This window comes from Megascapheus bottae, chromosome X (genome assembly GCF_031878675.1).
Source record: "Megascapheus bottae isolate mThoBot1 chromosome X, mThoBot2.hap1, whole genome shotgun sequence".
In the NCBI taxonomy this organism is placed as follows: domain Eukaryota; kingdom Metazoa; phylum Chordata; class Mammalia; order Rodentia; family Geomyidae; genus Megascapheus; species Megascapheus bottae.
In genome coordinates, this window is record NC_143547.1 from 66,366,329 (window position 1) to 66,386,963 (window position 20,635).

General features: G+C 36.1%; 1 protein-coding gene across 1 annotated transcript in view; it reads right to left on the reverse strand.

Moving 5' to 3' along the window:
• Pcdh19 (protocadherin 19) overlaps nt 1–20,635 on the reverse strand; it is a 107,176-nt gene that overhangs the window by 32,058 nt on the left and 54,483 nt on the right. The window contains exons 4-5 of the mRNA XM_090326326.1: nt 18,577–18,635; nt 8,004–8,176 (exon numbers count right to left, since the gene is read on the reverse strand). Coding sequence (XP_090182452.1) covers nt 8,004–8,176; nt 18,577–18,635 — 232 coding nt within the window. The remainder of the gene's footprint in view (nt 1–8,003; nt 8,177–18,576; nt 18,636–20,635) is intronic.

Below are 20,635 nucleotides of genomic sequence, written 5' to 3' on the forward strand. Positions count from 1 at the left end.
GTCTGACCCTGCATGAAAAAAGCATCTAGGCTAAAAGAGAAACATCATCTCACAAATATTTTGGCCACATATACTTCTAATATTCTTTAAATTGCTTCTTAAAACTGTGACTGACCTTAGTGTCTCACATTTATTTCATAATAAAGAAGAAAAAATCATCAAACCATATTCAAAATGTTTAAATAGCATGTTTAAATTCATATTTCCCCATACTGATGGAGTTTATTTATGGTTCATATCTAATCCTAGGTTAGAAATAAATGCCCATAAAAAGAAAACCCCAAAGAAGATAATGATTTTGCTATTTCAATGAACTTTTTGAATTTGTGAAACACTCCCTATAAACTGGACCCATAAAACAACTTGATTCCTTCTTTCCTCTATCTATCTTGACTTATAAAACTACTAGAAGCTAGGCACTAAGCGTGCATGCCTATAATCCCAGCTACTTGGGAGGCTGAGATCTGAGGATTGTGTTTCAAAGCCAACCTGGGCAGTAATGTCTGTGGGACTTTTATGTCCAATTACCAACCAAAAAACTGGAAGTGGTGCTGTGGTTCAAAGTGATAAAGCGCTAGACTTGAGCACAAAAAAAGAGCTCAAAAACAGTGCCCAGTCCCTGAATTCAAGCTTCACAATGGACATAAAAAGAAAAAAGAAAAAAAATCTTGAAAATACTCATCTAGAAATCCCAAGGTGAGAATGCTTTTATCTAGCGTATCATGTTAGGGCCTGGCTTCCACTACTCTTTCAATGGGATGCCATTACACCAAAGTGCCCTTTTAATAGCATTTTTCTGTTCAGCTCAAATAATCTTATTTCTTTACTCATTCTGTGTAGTCTATTCCATACTGAACTGTTTTGCTACTGGATGGAAAAGTACTACAGAATGAAATTTGTATTTGTGCAGTGTGCTCCCTTTATATAGCCTCCATCCTCCAATGATCTGTAAATGCTTAGAAGCATAGCCATTCTTAGGGTAAACTAGTCAAAAAAGCCTGCGGCACTTATTCTCTTGGTGAATAATGAATCTCTTATCACAGTAATGATTAAGAACAGTAAGTTTTAGAAGCCTGAGCCAATGCAACAGCGATACTCACAATACTGTGTTGGAAATTAACTTTAGAACTATGGGGAGACTCAGGGGTGGTAGAGAAAGTAGGAGAAAAATGAGGGGGGGTAACAATGTTTAACAAGAAATATATTCATTACCTTACTTATGTAACTATACCCTCTCTGTACATCACCATGACAACTTAAACATTATGTGGATCAAAATAAAGTGTGTGTGTGCATATGAATGAATTTCTATTTGAAAGCAGATAGATAGTAGAAATTATTCCTAATGTCCTGTTATAGAAAAGGCCTATACCAACAAAATGCTAGTGAATAAATGATAACAGCATGAATTTTTCCATTAGTTAAAAACAACTTTTTAAAACAAGATGAGGGGTGGGGGCCGGAGGGAGGGAAATGTGGACCAAGACATGTGAAAGGATAACAATGTATGGGAATTAATGCGCCATCTATCTGGCAAATATCATGTAACCCTTCTATTAATTACAATAAAATATATATATATATATAAGAACAACTTTGGGCCGGGAGTTTGGCCTAGTGGGTAGAGTGCTTGCCTAGCATGCACGAAGACCTGGGTTCGATTCCTCGGTACCACATACATAGAAAAAAAAAAGAACAACTTTTTATTCCAGCAACTGTCTTGTCAATAAAATGTAAACAATGCTTTGAAATGATTTTAATTATCTGATGCAGCAATATATATGAAATAAACAAAAGAAAACCTACACCTGTCACCTATCTTGATGCCTACTAAGCTATTGTTGAAACAGGGGAAATGATCAAAAGTTTCTTAGCATCAGAGAAAAGGTACTTAGGCATTCAGTGCCGCTAAGCCAGTCAGATAACCAGGAACGTCAAAAATTAAACCTATCATGCTATCTGCTTAAAGGTGAGCAGAAAGTTCAATCTCAGAGTAGGTAAATTAGAAAAAAAACAGTTTTTTAATATATTGTCCCAAATAGAACCTCATGGGAGAATTTTATAATATTCTTATTGAAAATAACATTGTGATTAGAATTCTTCTATTTGCTTCTTTATTTGCATAGTATTAAAAAGAATTTTATGTGATGTTTAAAATTAGAATTATTCATTTTATTATTTAAATGACTTTTATCACCTCAACAAACGTAGGATAAAACAAAGTTTAAAAAAATCATTGATAACTTTCACAGAATAAATAACAGCAATAGGCAGCACATTTGATTTCTAGAGTAAGACATATAGCAGGTTCTCAAAACTATTGTTGTCTGGTATTAGAATGGTGGAACACCTGAGGCACAATGAAAGATACTCAAGTCACATTATAGAAACATCCCATACTGTTTCCTAGATTCAATTAATTAAGCACTTGACTGGATACATTTGCAAGAGAATGAAAACATTTTTTAAAAGATTCTATAAGAGAAATACTATGGAAGACATAACCATATGAATTGCAAAACAGTATATCCAGACTCAAAGATGCTAATTCAGGTCCAGGGGGATGTAATCAACCTCTTTGTTGAAGTAAAGGTAAAAGTTTTTGACAGTAAATATTATTCTGATAAAATGGAATTTTCAATTACTCTATGAACATCTGGTCCATGCTACCATTTCTGGAGCCCAGAAGCACACTACTTTTTAATGTCACAAAATCTTCTCCATTGAGAACTCCCTGTTTTGCCAAGAGATTAATTGAAATGAGTGTTTGAAAATTTAGTGAGGTGAGAGGTGAGTCAGGGGGATAAGTAAGAAGATAAAGAAAGGATGTTCAGTCCCTGAATCACAATTTCATTAAAAACCTAGAGAAAATGAAATTACACATTGCTGGTAGAGTGTTGAAAGTGTAAACGTCTTAATACACCTGTGGGTGACACCTCACCATGTGTAGAATGCCGACTACAGAACATTTTCATGGCTAATTTGTAGTAGCAGTTACACTAGTCACTGATAGTGTTCCTCAAATCCTATCGTTTACACAGAAACTGAATTAAATGATATTTAGGTAATGAATCTAGTAACTTTAGTAAAATGCAGAAGCATCTACACTTTCAGAAATAAAGCAGTGATAATATTGCATTTGGAAGTATTTGGATGTAAAAAAGTAAATAAATATTATTGCAGATTTCTGTACATTGCTTCCATTTGGCATCAATTAGCATGAGAGGGGAAAAAATTCAGTGTTGTAGTGAACTCCAACTTGGGTGCATATTAGAATAATTAGAATCATTTTTAGAGCAAATGAATTTACAATCAATAATTAAAATCACAAGGAAAGAAAGACTGGTATCTGAAAAAATAGTCTTAAGAAACTTAGTTGGGCTTGGAATTAGTATATTAGTTTTAGGATAATATCTCTATAAATAAATCCAAAATTTATATAAAGATTATATATTTATGTAAGCCTACTGGGATAACCATGTAACCACAAATGGTCATAGAACTGAGGGAAAGCCAGAAGCCTATTAACTCAACCAAAATAACCTGGACAGAAAGAGATCCAAACTTAGTAGCAACCCCAATCATGCAACAAAAACATGAGTTCTCCCAAAACTGCCTATTGTTCTTTTTGGAGATTGTCAGAATTAGACAAAGCAATACTCTCATCTCCAACCAGAAGTAAAGACAGCAAATAAATTCATGACAGGAAGGTATTAGCTAAGAGATTTGATTGTGGGTCAAATCACTAAACGAACCAATCAGATGGTGAACAGTCACAAAATGGCAACACTCAACTTGTTCTTATGACAATCCAACAGCTAAGGAATATAGCATCCCAAATAGTACTATGTGCCATCATCAGCCGAGGGCGGTAGATCATGCCTGTAATCCTAGCTGCTCAGGTGGCTAGCATCTGAGGATCAAGGGTCAAAGCTAGCCAGGGCACGAAAGGACCTGAGACTTTCATCTCCAATTAACCCCTAGAAAAAGGGAAGTGGGGCTTAGCTCAAGGGTAGCCTTGAGCTGGAGCTCAGGGACGACGCCCAGACCCAGGAGTAGGGCAGTAGCCTTGAGTTGAAGAGCTCAGGGACAGTGCCCAGGCCGAGTTCAAGCCTCATGACGCCCCCCACCCAAACACACAGAAAGAATTCTCCATTATCTACTTTTTTGAGAAATCAAGACAAGAGCCACAATACAGGAAGCAAACTGAGTCAATAATTCATGGGAATGATTGATGATAAATTAATTTGTAAATCAGTCAGCAGGAATCCATGAAATTTGGCTCAGCCAGTTTATCCACCCAATGACCTGGTTTTAGACTAATTAATAGACATACTAAGATTGATAACAATCCAGAAAGCATAGATTCCTGTTATTCCCTCTCCACCTTAACCCAGCTCACCCTAACCAAGATCAAGGATAAGCAAAACATCCAAATTTACCAAGGACTGAACACCTGACTTTTGCCCTTTAAGTTCAAAGTTGTTTCTCTTTTTAACATATTTTCCTTCTCCCAATTAATATAGTGATTCTGGATTTGCATATTTTAGGGAGTTTCTTAGAAAAAAGCACTTGAAAATTAAGATATTTGGGCTCACACTCAAGTAAGAAAGCAGCTTTGCCATGCACTCTAAGAATTTTTGTGCTATTGTAAAGTATAAGAACAAACCCTAAAGCAACTGGCAGTATGTAGAAGACAAAGGACCCAGGTGTCTATCAGAAAGGCAGGAACAAAGACAGTTTGTACCCTTTTCTCAAACATTGGAACATCTGTTTAAACTGCTTAAAATAGATCATAAAATAAACCCTTCTCAAGAAAAAAGAAATTAATATATCTTTAGTTTGAAAATCCTAACATTCATTAACAATCATGTATTCAAACACGTGCAAATAAAGATACATTACAAAATTCAAAATAAAACATTATAGAGAAAGCCCCAGACAAGAAATTTAGGATGAACTAAACCTCCAGGACAATAGTGTAATGTACATTATTTTTGCATATATTTGGCCTGCCATTTTTTTCAGATACAAAAGAAATATCAGAATCAAAGATTAGCCCGAGAAGTTCAAATTAGGGATCTAAGTTCAGTTCACCCACCTGATACCTTTCAACCACTGTGCCTTAGTATAAATTGAAATACACGGGGGTTTTTTGCTAGTCCTAGAGTTTGATCTCAGGGCCTGGGTACTCTCTTTGAGCTTTCTCAAGGCTACCCTACCACTTGAGTCAGAGCACCACTTCTGTCTTTTTCTGCATGTGTGGCACTGCGGCACTGAACCCAGGGCTTTGTGCATGCTAGCAATCACTCTACCACTAGACAATACTCCTGGCCTAAATTCTGATACACTTATTATGGGATTTCAGGTATGAGACAGTAAGTGCCATAGAATGTTAATTACTGGAATAGTTGTTGTGTTTTTGAGGTAGTAATAATCAACCCAAGTTAACTGATGACACACCTCTGTGGCAATTTTCGTGTTGATTTGAACACACAATTCTCATTACAGAAAGCTTCAGAAGTAATGGGACATAAGGAGGTAGAGACTGAGATGTAAACAAGACCTGAATTCCCTTGTACATAATTCAAGTTGAAAAAGACCATCCTAAGGAATGACTCAAGGTATAGGCCACTGCTAAAATAATGGAAAAATAAAGACTGTATTCTCCTACCCTTTCTGTCTCCATTTGTCTGACCCGCCTTAATCTCTCCCCTCACAAGAACACAAATGAGCTTACCTATATTCATTTTGTTAAACTATGAGTTAGTCGTTCAAAGGCATTACATATTGCAAATTTTCCCTGTGTATATCCTACTTTAGACAATATGTTTTATGTATATGTGCATATGATCTTGTATATATTTTCTGTACTGGAAGGGGTAACAATGACCTAGATATGAATCTCATAAATTGATAGGTTGAATTGAAACCCCTTTGTACAACTAATTAAAGATATTAAAATTTTACATAAAAAACAAAATGTTCAGTACACAATAAGGAAAAATAAAGGTACAAATAAATTTTGATAAAACAAAATGTGAAGGCTTTGCCCAAAACAGCAAAATGTATGTGTGGGAGGGGGGAAAGAAGGAAGGGAGGAACAGAGGGAGGGAGGGAAGAGAGAGAGAAGCAAGAGAGATCATTATCATATATGCAAGAGTATCTTGAGATACTGTCTCACATTTCTTTTAGAATGATCTCATTTTTATCCAATCTACACAGTATATAATACATTCCATTTGTAAGAAATACTCTGAAAAGTCTAGTTGCAGTCCACTGATATTGGGTCCCTAGAGAAATGTGACAAAAAATGAAAACAAATGTTGCTTTAGCTACATATAAAGTGAGAATCAATTATGTCTATTTCATTTCCTGGAGTCATTTCATTTTAGAGAGCATCAAACTAAAACCTCTTCTGATATAAGTAAAAAACCTTCTTTGGGACATACTCCACTGGTAAATGATACATACCAAATTGCATCGTGTGACACACTACTAATTCTCTGAGAATTAAATTGTCTCTATTTCACTTATATAAATGTCTAATTCTTTCATCCTTAGTAAGGTTTTTCACAAGGTATATTATCTCTGCGGATGTCACCATTCACCAATTAAGGAAGGCAGCAATGCCCAATTGACAGTGACCTCTCTGCATTATGGACTTTGACACTTTGGTTTGCTGGAGAGAGAATGGATTAGGTGGTTTAACAGAATCTACAGTGACTAATTCCTTTCCATGGAAAACATCTTGTTTTGTAAATCTGCATTTTTGATTCATTTACCAACACCAAACAAAAGCATTTAATGATGTTTACAGTGAAATGAAACAGCTGAAGACCAGCACATAATCACCAGATTTTGTTTTCTCATCTTTAAGACTTTTAGCAGTAGGGTTTCCAGCTGAGCTTGAGTCTAGCTTCTCTGAAGACATAGCCAGGCATTCTGAAGCTTCACTGAGCTTAAATACCAAATTGAATTCATACTTCATAATTGAAAAAGACAGGCTGTTTGCATAGAATTTTTGCATCAATAAAATATTGAAAATGACATTTGTACCCAAATCAATCTGAACAGTCTGCCTTCACTGAACTTCACTAATGTTTTTGCCTACCATTTTTAAATAGCATCTCATGCTAAAGCATGTATGACTAAGTTCACAAAAAAATAGACTTAGCCTAATTTTGATTATTTTCTAAAAACTAGTGCCTGTGATTGTATATACAGATTCCCTTCTTGAATACTTATTTGTTAAACATGTCATTTGAAATATGATGCAAAAATCAATGTTAATAAATTCTTTAATAAAAAAATAGACTTTTCTTCTTCCATGTTGTTATCACTGATTTCTTTACATATAGTCTGAGTTGCCTTTCACATTAGAAGAATGTTTCACATTGAATAACCCACATTTGGTTACTCTGGTTTCTCTGTAATCAATGATACAGATTTATATGGTAGTTAGATGATTTTGGAACAGTAGTCCTGTAGATAAAAATCAGATGCCTACTTTTTATCCTCAGTAAAGAACAGACAATCTGTGATCAGAAAATGCAGTCTATTTCTAGGTAAAGTTAATCATTTTGATAGGAAAATAAAACCATGTCACTGATCTCATTAGAAATGTGTTCTGCACAACTCAACAGATCCACTGAATTCATGCACTAAATCGAAAACAGGTATCTATTCCGAGTGAGGAGACATCTGTTAATTTCCTATGTGCTTGGTGCAGTTATTGTTGAAGAAAATATATACAATATGTATATGTAGTCTACTTGTAAAATGCCCAAATACTATACCATCTTAGAGGAGCTGATCAGGGAAGGAGAGAGTAAGAATCTGACTAGGTGTAATGACATCTCAATAACTGTAACTGCTATTAAAGTGTGAGCTCAGTGGATACCTTCAGAACAGATTCATTTCAGTAAGTAGTATGATTTGCCTACAAATATTCTTGGTGCTTTGAAGTCTATTGTTGCCATTTAAAATTAGCTATCCCTTACCATGGTCTGGCATCTGAGATCCCATGGAGGTCACACTGGTGTTCAGAACATCATTGACAGCAGTATCACAGTACAGGCTCCTCTGGACATCATGCTCACTGTCAGTCTGGTCACTCTCCTCATGTCCACTATCCTTAAGGCTGTTGCCTTCTAGGTCCTTGAAGGTAGAGCTGCTGGGTTGAATAAAGAATGTTAATTTACAATTATGATAGGACAGATTTTTTTCCTGAGCCAGGATGATATCAGCTCTGTAATGCAGCCAATATTGGCTGAATTGTGCAACAGCGTGAAATAGGAGGAAGAGAGATTCCTGTTTAAATATAATGAAACTCAACATCACAAAGAGGGTCCCACTGTCAGATGCTGATGAAGCTAATATATTTATTTCCTTATTTACAATGCATTACTACAGACAGGTGGAATAAAATACAAATCTAAAACAACCACTCCAAAGAATGTCATAATTTTACACTTTATCTGCTTTGTACAAAGTCAAGTAGTAATAGCTAATGTTTACTAAATAATTACTATTCATGAGTCACTGTTTTAATTTCATTAAGTTATCACAACTCTGTAAGAGTGAAGTGCTTCTAGTATTCCTATTATAGATGCAGTAGCAGATACATAGAAACTAAACTACTTGCCAAGGGCATACTACATTCCTGAGACACTGAAGTTATAGCAAAGACACACTCTAGCAAATTCGCTGTTGTCCAAACAAGGGAGAGTGACATGGCTCAAACTGGGACAAGTCCCAATAGACCTTCTGTGCCTCTACAGAAGGAAAGTTATAGAGATGACACTACAAGCTCTCTTCATCTTATAAATGTGAACATTCACTTGTCTGCCTCTTTAAGATTTTAATAAAAACATTCAGAATATATGATGAGGAGTTATGCTGTGGACACAAAGGTAAACAGTCAATCTCCATACCAAAGCAAGAAGAATCACAACATATTTTTAACATATGACCAACCTAGATATTAAACAATTGTTGAGTTGAATATAAAAGGAAAAACATCAAGAGGGCAGAATCTGAAAAGACATAATTACGAGAAAAACAAGAGTATGATGGAGTGATGCATTGACCCATTTGCTAACTAATTTCAGAAAGTATAACTGAATATTAACTTCACTAAAACTAAAGTTGCTAAATAGGCCAGTTTATTTGCCTTGTCCAAATTATATTACATCTCTAAGTCCTATGTACCCACGAGAATGTAGTTCTCTTTAAAAAGTCATCCTATAATTCCACTAGAAATACATGATTTAAAGTGTCTCACCATTTAAAGTTTGGTGGTATACTATAAATAACAATATTAAATTTAAATAGATTCAGAGTTTTGTTTTAGAAAAAATGTGACCTTGCCTATAAGCACTCCGCGTGTGTGTGTGTGTGTGTGTGTGTGTGTGTGTGTGTGTGTGCCATAGTGGAGGAGGGTGCTGGTCCTGGGGCTTGAACTCAGTGCCTTAGTGTTGTCCCTGAGCCTTTTCACTCAAGGCTAGTGCTCCTACTACTTGCAACACAGCTTCACTTCTGGCTTTTTTAGTTCCTACCTAGGGTGGATTCAATCAATGATCCCTACAACTAAGCCTCCAGAGTAGCTAGTATTACAGGAATGCCTGGCAAGCACTCTTATACCTCAAGAGAAAATAAATAATTTGCCTGGATAATATCACAGGCTGTTCCATTTTAATAGATTAATTTTCACCCTATATTATCTAGTATCTGAAACATAATGAAATAGTCCTTAATTGCCAACACAAAACTGTCACTTTAAACCAGAAAATTCAATGCTGAATTAACTACATTTTAGCAGCTCCCAAATCTTGTTTGAGACACATGATGGCTAAAAACAAGATGATTAAGCATCCTTTAGAGTAGGGCTCCTTAAACTTGGCATTACTGGTATTTTGACACACATAACTCTTGGTTGCATCTGTTCTGTGCATCAAGAGATGTCTATCTCTGGCCTATGCTTACTAGATGCCTGTAGTAACCCTCACCCAATGACAACCAAAAATGTCTTCCACAAAAAATTGCCAATTTGCACCTAGTTAAGAACAACTGTCCTAGAATCGTTAAACTCTTATGCTTTGGTTTATCCTCCACTCTTTTTTTAAATATTTTTTATTGTTTTTAATAAAAGGGTTACATGATATTTGCCAGATAGAAGGTGCATTAATTCACATACATTGATACCCTTCCACATGTCTTGGTCCCCATTACCCTCCCCCCCCTTGGTTTTCCCCCCTTCGCTATCCAATTTCAAGTAACCAAATACAAATGTATCCAATATATCAGATAACAAAGTGAGATATTGTGGCAATATGAGATAACAAAGGAACAGCGAAAGAGATGAGAGGTAACATAGCACCTTAAGGACAGCAATGATTCGTTATATGGCTTTTGTTTCAATATCCTAGAAGTCCATTCAATTAGCTTCATACTATATGGCCTTATGTATCAAGTTTTTGCTCTTTTGCAAATCTTTGCTATTAGAGCCCAAGGTTTCTACTGGTTATGATGAATGATGGTTTATCCTCCACTCTTATGCTTTGGTTTATCCTCCATTGTCACTGTTTGTTGGTACTGTATATACATGTATCAGATTGGGGGAAGGAAAAGGGAATAACAAAATGCTGAGACAAAGGACAAATGATGAACAAATGCAAAGGTGATACTCACAAGACACTATGTTGGAAATGAACTTTATAAGCTGGATAGGATAGGACTAGTGGGTGGAAAATGAGAGAAAATGAAGGAGGGGAAACACTGACTGACAAGAAATGTACTCATTACCTTACTTATATCACCTTTACAATTAAATTTAAAAAATTTGTTGGGCCAGATGTCCCTCAGTTGATGAGTGAATCAACAAGATGTGGTATTTATACACAATAGAATGCTATGCTGCTGTCAGAAAGAATGACATCACCCCATTTGTAAGGAAATGGAAAGACTTAGAAAAAATCATATTAAGTGAAGTAAGCCAGACTCAAAGGAACATAGACTCAATGGTTTCCCTCATTTGTCATAATCATTAGAAATCTTGGGCTCTCCTAGCAGAGATTTGCAATAGAGCAAAACCTTGATACATAAGGCCATACAGTATGATGCTAAATGAAAGGACCTCTAGGAAATAGAAAAAATGGTATAATGAGTGATTGTTGTCCTTAATGTACTATGTTATCTCTCATCTCTTTTGCTGTCCCTTGGTTATCTCATATTACAGTTCTTCACTTTGTCATCTGATATATTGGATATATGTGTATTTCGTTATTTGAAATTGGATAGGGAAGGGGGGAAAACAAGATGAGGGGTGGAGGTGGGGTGGAGGGAAATGGGGCCCAAGACATGAGAAAGGGTATCAATGTATGTGAAGTAATACACCTTCTATCTGGTGAATATAATGTAACCCTTCTATTAATTACAATAAAAAATATATGAAAAAATTTGTTGGGGCCAGGAGTTTGGCCTAGTGGTAGAGTGCTTCCCTAGCATCCACGAAGACCCAGGGTCGATTCCTCGGTACCACATACATAGAGGGAAAAAAAGCTCAAAGGGATGCTGAGGCTCAAGTGGTAGAGTTCTAGCCTTGAGAAAATCCAAGGATAGTACTCAGGCCCTGAGCTTAAGCTTAGGACTGGCAAAAAAATTATAAAGCTATATGAGCAAAAAATAAATAAAATAAGATGGTCATAGTCTTTTATAGGGTTCATTTGCATGAGAAGTTTATACTTAAATATGCTTTTTACATTTTCTATAAACAAGTCAGATATTGTCAATTATTTCTCCTAAAATTCAGGAACATAAAAGTAGTTTTCCTGTCAAATATGTATTCTTCTATTATTGAGCAATGAGACTATGTGACCCAATGTGCTTTTCATTTTGTCTCAGCTTCTCAGAAGCTTTGAGGCAAACATAATGTTTAATTTCACTGTTACCTCCCTGGATGCAAGGGATCTCTATCTCTTCTCCTAATTAGTTTTAGTTCTGCCTTTTAAAAATTTCATCATCTATTTTACATGTATCTGAATGTTATAAACTACTTCAGAGATTTTCTTGGGGTGGTGACAGAAGAGAAAAATAAATCATTTAGGATTAGCTACTAAGGTAATAACACTGTTAGTATGAACACAAGAAGTTAGTATTCTCAGGAAAAAAAATCAACAACAACAAGAAAAGCAAAAGGTATAACAACTATCACCTCAAACTTTGGAATAGTTAACTCATTTAGAGATCAGTTTCCCTATCTGACAAACCAAGTACCACTTATTCTGATCTTGTTGGACATTTAGTGAGCTAATGAATGAATTTGTGTGAGGCGCTTTAAGACCCTGTAAGCAAGATGCCGCAAATTGTAAAACAGCCTGACAAATGGATACTCACCTCAAACAAATAACAATTTATGTCAGGCATAAAAATGCTGATTTCACTTGCTTTATTACCTGTGTACCTCTTGGGAGATGAAAGACTTGTAAAACAACTTTTGTGGAGCAATAAATTAAGGGTCCTGTTTTCAATGCTATTGTAACTGCAAATGTTTCTATTACTGCTCCAGTGCCCAACTGAGGAATAGGTTCATTTGAAAACACACGAAACAGGGTACACAAGAGTTACTCAAAAATGTTTGAGGAAGAAATACTTTACAAAATGTGACCTGTATTTACCCTTTAACATACTCTTACATACAAAAAAAAAGAAACACACACAAAAAAAAACAGAAAGGGGCCAGGAGTTTGGCCTTGTGGTAGAGTGCTTTCCTTGCATGCATGAAAACCTGGGTTCGATACCTCAGTACCACATACTGAGGAAAAAGCCAGAAGTGGTGCTGAGACTCAAGTGGTAGAGCTCTAGCCTTGAGAAAGTCCAAGGACAGTGCTCAGGCCCTGAGCTCAAGCCCAGGTCTGGCAAAAAAAAAAGAATATATAGGAAAACAGGTCATTTCTTCCTAATCGTTGATACCAGAAAATGCCATTTGATACTAAGAGGGTAATTAAAGTCAAAAGCATATGAAACTGTTTCAGGAACCTAATGAAGATTCTAGAGTATTCCTGGACTTCTTGTACCACAATTTATTCTGGAATCAGGTACAAATTAGAGGCTCTCTAGTCATAGAACTAGAGAATTTCTTTAAATCTCTCAGATTATCCCAATGTACCTTAAAGCTCAGAACTCTTAGTGTTCATTTTCTTCCATTCATTCAATAAGCAAGTGCCAAGCACTTACTATATGCAAGGTACCATACCAGATGCTATAAAACTCTAAGATAATTTCAGTGGTAAAGGAAGGCTCTGTTCATGTAAGGAACTAGTACTCATTTTTCTTTCCACATTCCTTTTAGCACCTTGTTCATTTCCTTTTTTTTTAGCTACAGCTTCATGCCTTGCTTGAGACTGTTTCAAAATTCCTACAGAAGTAGATACAGCCTAGAAAGCAGACTTGAGGAAAGAATGTTTCAGCAGAGTAAAAAACCTGCTGGCTTTTTGAGAGCAAGAAAGCGAATCAGGAAGGAAATACATCTAGAGAGAATTTCATACTGTCTTGGCTTATCAATCTGGGACTCCTCTCCTTGAGTGTACCTCCAGATTTCAAGCGATGTTCTGGAAAATAAAATGACAGAGATATGCTGCCAGATTCCTCACTGCAGAAAATTGTGGAGAATGTGCCATTTATTTTCCTTTTTTCCCTTCTAGATATACTGCTGCCTATGTTACCCTTGATTTACGCCTATGAAACCCCCCTTTCTCCTTAGCTTTCCACTGGGATTAGCCCACAGAGGGCAATAGCAGGAAATTTGATGGTGACAAAAGAGTGATGTTAAAATACAGATTGTCTCCTCTCCTCTCCTGCAAGGCCCACTTAATAATGGCAGCATCCTTTACCTAACCAGAAGTTGCTACCACTATGAAGTCAGTGTTCCCTCCATACATTCTCCCTAATCATTTCATAAGTATTTCTAATCCCTCTGCTGTTCTAGCAATAGATTAAGCAATATCGATGCTCAAATCTTTGTAAACAACCCATTAGAAGCAAACTTTTCTTCATTCTAGTTTGCGGGTTAGATATTTTCCCTGATTAAAACAGGGAAAAACTAGAGTTTTTAAATGACTACTGTTGTTCAACATTGAAAGATAGTGAAAGGTAACTGTGTATGTATAAAAAAAGTCTGGCCAAAGAAGTCAAAAGCAAAAGTCCAAGATATACCATTAGAAGGATAAACACTGAATAGAGGTTTAAAACATTGGTAGAAACACATCCTCAAAGTTGGGCTGAAATTAGTTTTGCATTTTAAAACTCATTAATTTGATTAAAATTGACAGATTCAGAACTTTCTGTCCAGGAGCTTTTTCTATGTATAGAAGTGGACCATTAAGAAACCACTTTCTTAAACAGGGCTGTGAGCTATTGGAACAAATTTTGCACGAATGTTTTGTTTTTCACCCTGGTTTTACTCACCATTTTGTTTTAACTATTTACATTTTACATTTTACATTTATAATGATTACTCTCTAGGTACCCCATGTCTCTTCAGGTATCATCCTTTGTGGAAACCCGATTTCAAGGTCATCCTGGTTTGTTTGTCAAAGCCCTTGAAATTCCAAATGGAGGTATTCCTGAACTTTCAGGTGTTTCCCTTAAGATGTTCTTGGTTAAAGAAAGACCTACAGTCTTGGAATTCAGGTAACGTCAGGAACCATTTCCATCAAGGACCAATTAAACTCAGGTTGTGACCTTTGGGGGGGGGTGGGTATGGTGGGTGGATCCATGTGTGTGCATGCAAGCATGTGTGTATGCTTGTGTCTGTGTCTGTGCTTGTGTGTGGGGGGGGTGGGTGTGGGTGTGGGTGTGGGTGTGTGGGTGTGTAAATTAGAGTTTCCCAATGAGTCCCAAAGCTGCTTTGGAAATAACATGCATCCCAAAAGCTAAATGTTTGAACGTAAGTTTTTATCTCAGCAGTCTGCCTTATAAATTGTGTGTTCAGGGCTGACCTATGAATGAGGGTCCCCCAAGAGACAACTTTCCACCTAACTATGAAAAATAGCCTCATATTATCAGTTTAATCTGATAATAGAATTCCTAAGTACCTACCACAAGCTACCTTAAAGAGTCTGAAAAGAAAAGACAAGTCACTACTTTTACTATACGTTTAAAAAGCATTAAACTATTATATGGATTTCTTCATGTGGTTTTCTGTCCTTGGTTATGTCATATTGTTACAGTATTTCACCTGGTTATCTGATATAATGTATATGTGTGTATTTGGTTATTTGAAGTCAGATAGGAAGGAAGGAAAACAAGACAAGGGGCAGGGGTGGGGGGAGGGAAATGGGGACCAAGACATAAGAAAGGGTATCAATGTATGTGAAGTAATGCACCTTCTATCTGGTGAATATAATGTAACCCTTCTATTAATTACAATAAAAATATATGGAAAAAAAGCATTAAACTATGTGTGGTGGCTCATGCCCATAATTCTAGCTATTCAGGAGGCTGAGATCTGAGGATCACATTTCAAAGCCAGCCCGGGATTCTTACCTCCAATTAACCACTCAAAAACTGGAAGTAGCACTGTGGCTCAAGGAGTAGGGCAGTAGTGTTGAGCTGAAGAGCTCAGGGACAATACCAAGACCCAGGGTTCAAGCCCCACAACCAACAAAAAATTTAAAAAAAAATGATCATACAATCAGGCACTAGTGACTCACCCCTGTAATACTAGCTACTCAGGAGGCTGAGATCTGAAGATCGTTATTCAAAGCCAGCCCAGGCACTAAAGACCGTGAGACTCTTATCTCTAATTAAGGACAAAAAACCTGAAGTGGCACTGTGGCTCAAGAGGTGGGGTGGTAGCCTTGAGCTGAATCGCTTAGGGACAGCACTCCGGCCCAGAGTTCAAGCCCCATGACCAACCAAAGAAAAAAAGCTTTTAAAAATAATAATTCTGTGCTACTGGATTGGGTAAATGCCAAGGAGTGGAATTGATTGATCATTGGGGAGCTCTATGTTTAGTCTTTTGAGGAACCACCATACGGCTTTCAATAGTGGTTAAATGAGTTTACACTCTTACCAAGAGTGTAGAGGTGATCCCTCCTGGCAATATCCCTACCTGCATCTGTTGTTCTTGATATTCATTGCAGCACTATTTACCATAGCAAAGATATGGAACCAAACTAGATGCCCCTCAGCTGATAAGTGGATCACCAAGATGTGGTATTTATACACAATGGAATTCTATGCTGCTGTCAGAAAGAACAATATCACCCCATTTGTAAGGAAATGGAAAGACTTAGAGAAAATCATATTAAGTGAAGTAAGCCAGACTCAAAGGAATATAGGCTCAATAGTTTCACTCATTTGTCATAATCAGTAGAAACCTTGGACTCTCCTAGCAGAGATTTACAATAGAACAAAACCTAGATACATAAGGCCATATAGAATGACGCTAAATGAAAAGAACTCCAGGATATAGAAACAAGAGCCATATAATGTATGATAGTTGTTCTTAATGTACTATGTTATTTCTCATCTCTTTTGCTGTCCCTTGGTTATCTCATATTGTGAACAGTATTTTACCTTGTTATCTGATATATTGCATATATGTTTATTTGTTTACTTGAAATAGAATAGGAAGGGGGGAAGACAAGATGAGGGGAGGGGGTGGGGGGAAGGAAATGGGGACAAAACATTAAAAAGGGTAGGAATGTTTGTGAAGTAATGCACCTTCTATCTGACAAATGTAATGTAACCCTGCTATTAATTACAATAAAAATATATTTTAAAAAATCATAATTCTGAAGTAGACTGCAAAGCTAATTTCTGCTACAAAGCCACTCTAATCAATGCATGTAAAGAGTTTTTCTTTTCCTCTAGAACAAGCTGTTCACATAATTTTGAATTATGTTCCTTTTGACTTATTCTTCAGGCCAAGAAAATGTTCTAAATGGATTGTCCCCTACACTTCAGAAAAATTCCAAAGTATGCTATAGCTGCAGCATATATATGGATAGTCATTTTCAGATGACTAATGATTATCACTTAAAGTCAAAAGTTTTCCCAGACCAATTCAGATAAACATAAAGTGGTTTTAAGAGTTATTGCTGCATCATATATTTAATTACATATGCATTCAAATTGCTTGTACAACAAGTTTGTTTATACCTAGAAATTCCACTTTTCTAGGGACATAAACTTATGGGTTGAGAGCCAGAATAATAATCAGATTATCATGTCTTCTCTACCACAGCTCTAACATACCCTCGCTTGCTTCTTCATTTTATTTCTATTATTTTAACACACATATTCAGTGCTCAATTTTAGCTGGAATGTAACCACTAAACCACTCAAGAGTCTATTTATATATAACAGTAATAAGTAATAAATGAATCATATGAATGGCTAAAAACTGTTTTGTTTTGTTTTGTTTTGTTTGTGGGGATGCACAAAAATTCTCCCCTTGTCTTAGTTTTCCCTCCTTAAAGGACTTCCTAACCCTCCATCTTTTTTCCCACTGGATGACTTCAGTGCCTCTTTATTAGTATCCCTGTACTTCTAGGAATTGTGGCTCAATGAATAGTTAAATAAAGAGAAACTGATGATAAAAATCTCTACTGTAAATGTCTCTTCTGAAAACTACAAAATACCTTAACAAGTATTAGGTCAGGCAAATTAATTTAGCTCTCTCATCTAAAAAGATAGTTTATCATTAACATCATCCTTTAAATGTCAAATTAGCAAAAAGTAACAGCAATCTCTGAATTCCCTAGAAGTTCCACACAAGAGAGACCTTTTACTTAAAGTATTTGCCTGGCAACAAAGGGAAGGGGGGAAAACAAAATGATTGGGGGCAAGGGAAAGGGAAACAAAAGCATGAGAAGGAGTATCAATGTGTGAAAGGTAATGCACCTACTACCTGACGAATGTAACAGTAACCCCTCTATACATTTTCCAAACAATATAATAAATAATTGTCATTATGTTTTTGAAAATTTTATAATATATTGCTATTTCTAATATTGAATTTCAAAACCTTCAACAAAGCCACATCTTAATATATCCTAAATTTATATTCTTTTGTGAATACTTATGCAAACAGCGTGTGTATGCTGTTACTAGGACTTGAACTCAGAACTTGGAGCCATCAATTGGGTTTTTTTCATGGCTAGTTCTCTACCACTTGAGCCTCACCTACAATAATCCAACCATTTTGAGTGAAAGAAATATGCCAGGATGATTACTAAATATGCCAAAATGATGAAATTAGCAGTGATATTTATTCTTTTTATACTTCCCTTGAATTTTCCCAAATTTATATAATAATCATATAAGCATTCTCCTTAAAATCCAAAAAGGCAGTATTAAAAAATTAATTTGTTTTGCTTTATGTATGAAATCGAGCTCAGTCATGGAAATATGCAGGCAAAATGGGAATATGGTAGAGGGGTGAATTTGTTTAAAGTATGTTGTGCATGTATGGAAATATCACAATTAAAAAGTACCATATTATAAATGTATGTTAACTCAAAAATAAAAATGTTAAATAAAAAGAAATAGGCAAGTAGAACAACATACCTTTTGATTAAGTGGGCTCGGCTGTTCACATAGTTGGAGTCAAAAGAATAGTTTTCAGTCTATAATAAGGAATAAAAAGATTAAAGAGGTTACAGAGATGATTCAAAAGAACAATGTAAATATCATACATAAAAGAAAAAAATTTAACTCGGTAAGAATCAATAAATGAATTAGAAACCAGTTGCCTGAGGAATGTCTTCTTTGGGGCCTTGGAGACTCTATGGGGGCAACACCTCACCCTTGCAGACCAGAGAGGACTGGATACAAACATTCACTAGAATATGGCTGGCTCCTGACCATGCAGCCATTTGTAGAGAAGAGATAATATGACTCAGAATCCTTACAGAAACTAATTGCTTCGCCATTCCTCAGTGAAGAGAATTCTGTGCCCATCAAATTGATTGGAGTTCAAAGGTATTTTTATTAGTAGAAGATAATTAACATGTTAAAATATTTATTTCAAAGATATGGAAATGCAAGCAAGGTAATCCTGTACTGTGGATTTAAACTCTGCACTTCCCTTTGTTTTAAGACATTTCCCCAGCACTAGTTATACAAGAAAGCATTCGTTTTATCACAGATATAAAGGCAAACAAGTATTATGCCTAAAATAGGGTGAGGGGCAGTCCACAGGGGGTGCCAAAGCCTTTCATGTGAAACATGAAGTTTGCAAGCAAACTCCTGTCTCAGCTTCTATCATTAAAATACCACTGTCTAATCAGGTTACAGTAGACTGTTGAAGCAATGGCGTTACAAAAGCAAATGCAGAAAACCTGCCAGATAAAAGAGATTGAAAAACAGCTTATGAACACCCAGAGGCTGGGTGGATTAAAGGAGTGTGTATTGGTTTTAGAAGAAGTGGAAGCCCAGGAAGAGTCTACACTGATATAAGTCAATGCCGTAATAAAGTGGACCTTACACCCAAGGCTGAAGTATAGCTCTTCTTAAACCATTGTATGAACTGAAAACATTCCCAAACACATCCTCTCCACCCTCCTGCCATCCCACCAGCAAGCCTCCACTATATCCTTCATTCTTTAGGGGCCCTCTGCAATCATTTTAACTGAAAGTTCTTAGAGAAGGAAGCATAAGAGCTGTCTTTCGAACAAAACAGCAAATTCCTTTCAGATGACTACCTGTCAGACATTAAGTGTACTAGGCTCTTAGATGCAGTTCCTTGCTTTCAAGGTGTTCACAGTTTGATAGAGGAGAAAATAAGATAGATAATAGCAAATGCAGCTAATACTGGGACACTAAACAGCCAACAGTGAAGTTAAGGACCCTAAATACCTAGGGTACATAGGAAGCAGGAGGTGGATATTTAAAGAAAGGAGAAAGTATTAAAAAGAAAACAAGACTCCATCAGTGTTCTGTAATTATTCAAGCATATACAAGTCCCCCCATACCCACTGCCCTCATTTAAAGACAGACTAAGTAGTATTTGTTTACATTGGTTTTATTTAAAAGTTTAGAACTTTTTTGGTGTAAACCATAAGTAATTTTAATTTTGGCTATTGGAATAGATGGCTTGAGAGAGTAAAAATCAAAAGGGGCATTTCTAATTTTTTTCACATAAACGAATGCTAAAACTGTGGCATAATTACAGTGGTGATGGGAAATTTGAGGCTGTGATAGGATTATAACGTAATAGGCCAAAAATGGTGTTCGCTAAGTATCATTTTCTGTAATATTTAGTACTATATTTATCTTAACAAGTGAAATTCCCATAATACCCCGTTAAAATGGAAATGATTAAGCACTTAATAGTTCATTTATTCATTTCATTGTATAATCTTGGGTACATTTCTTTATGTGCTTCAGTTTTCTCTTCTGTGGAATACAGATAATAGAAATGGTCATCTAAAGATCTTCAACTGTGGTCACAGGATAAGTTGGCAATCCTTATTCCTTGCTTTTTTGGGGGGTTTTATTCAGATTTATTGAGGTATAATTTATCTGTAAGTCTCCTTCCCCACCCCTAGTCTTGAGAATTGAACTTAGGGCCTGGGTACTGTCCCCAAGTCCTTAAGCTTTTTTTGCTTCAGACTGTCTACATTTT